The sequence below is a fragment of the Cyprinodon variegatus genome, unplaced genomic scaffold (assembly GCF_000732505.1).
Source record: "Cyprinodon variegatus isolate N-32 unplaced genomic scaffold, C_variegatus-1.0 Scaffold6656, whole genome shotgun sequence".
Lineage (NCBI taxonomy): Eukaryota > Metazoa > Chordata > Actinopteri > Cyprinodontiformes > Cyprinodontidae > Cyprinodon > Cyprinodon variegatus.
The window spans coordinates 1-1362 of record NW_015157109.1 but is presented as its reverse complement, the minus strand read 5'-3'; the positions used below and the strand labels follow the sequence as shown (position 1 = coordinate 1362).

At 37.0% G+C, this 1362-nt stretch overlaps 1 protein-coding gene across 1 annotated transcript; it reads right to left on the bottom strand.

Moving 5' to 3' along the window:
- Positions 1-5: 5 nt before the first annotated feature.
- LOC107081549 (myosin-7-like) lies at positions 6-1357 on the bottom strand (the record flags this gene model as incomplete). The annotated part of the gene is made up of 5 exons (XM_015369711.1): positions 6-83; positions 175-278; positions 382-480; positions 1099-1162; positions 1274-1357. Coding segments are annotated over 5 exons (429 nt in total), but the record flags the coding sequence as incomplete, so codon positions are not given.
- Positions 1358-1362: the final 5 nt, after the last annotated feature.

The window sequence follows — 1362 nt, the reverse complement described above, 5'->3', positions numbered from 1 at the left end:
TTTCCAAAGTGCATAATGGCACCGGTCATTTTGTAGATGCTGTTCTTCTCTTCTTGAGTGAAGCCCAGCACATCAAAGGCATCCTGATCAAACATGACATTTTGATGTTCATTTAGAAACCATTGGTTTGATTTTTAATATTTTTTGCTGCTATAATTCATGGAGGCAGCTCACATCAGTAGCCATCAGCTCTTCAGAGTCATTGATGGAAGCAACTGTTGTCTCTCCTTGGGAGATGAAGGCGTAATCGTAGGGGTTGTTGGTGATGAGCAACATCTCTAGAAATTGAAAAATAATTCCATTATAGAATATTTATAAACTAATGTTATCAAAAAAAGAAAAAAAGACAGAAATCCTTTTGAGTTAAGTTCACCGACTTACCCAGAAGCTCAGGCTTTACTTGAGACAGGATCTGATAGAAAATATGGTAATCCCTCTCAGCTTTGAGCTGGTAGGTGACGCGGGACTTTTCCAGCAGATCTGTTTATGGTGACATATGCTTTCTCAGTTTTTGAAGTCAATAGAGATACAAAATTTGAAATTGATATGACAAAGATTTCTTAAAATTAAGTATATTTTATCTTAATTAAAAGCTTTTTAGATATGAACAATTTTCCCAGTTGTGATTAAATAATAATAGTTGAACATCATTATACTCATAATGGAGAAATTAAATTCTGCAGCTTAACCAATGCCCTTAGGTAGCAGTGGGCTGCCACTGTGCAATGCCTGGGAAGCAATCAGGGGTTAAGGGTCTTGCTCACTGAGCCAGAGTGCAGACTGTGGGGTTAGAACTGGGTACTTGTTTTGGATGGTATTATATTCTTCATGTGTTTTTGCAAGCAACCTTAAGTATTCTGTAACATGTTTAGCAAGGTTTAGGTGTGTTCATTGTTAAATGGGAAAACCTGTAATCCAGCATCCGAAATGTGTCAAATACGTTTGAAGTCAATTTTATCAGGACCACTTTATACATATCCACCAATAGGAGTCTACAGTCAAAATTTTCAATTAGGTGGCATGACTCAATGTATGCAGCATTGTATTGTATGTACCTCCTAGTGTTGCATGTGGATGAGTATGTGCTTACATACTTACATGTTTCAATATCAGCAGAAGCCAGTTTTCCTCTGTTGTCAAAATGAATTCTAATAAATTTACCCTAAAAGGGAGACTCTTATTAACTCTTGTCTCTAATGATCTAATAAGGCAAAAAATAATTAGTTGATCATCGGTAATCAAGAAACTTTACTCTAGTCATACAATTACTTACAAATCTGGAGGAGTTGTCATTCCTGATGGTCTTGGCATTGCCAAAGGCCTCCAGAGCAGGGTTGGCCTGAATGATTTGATCCTCCAGGG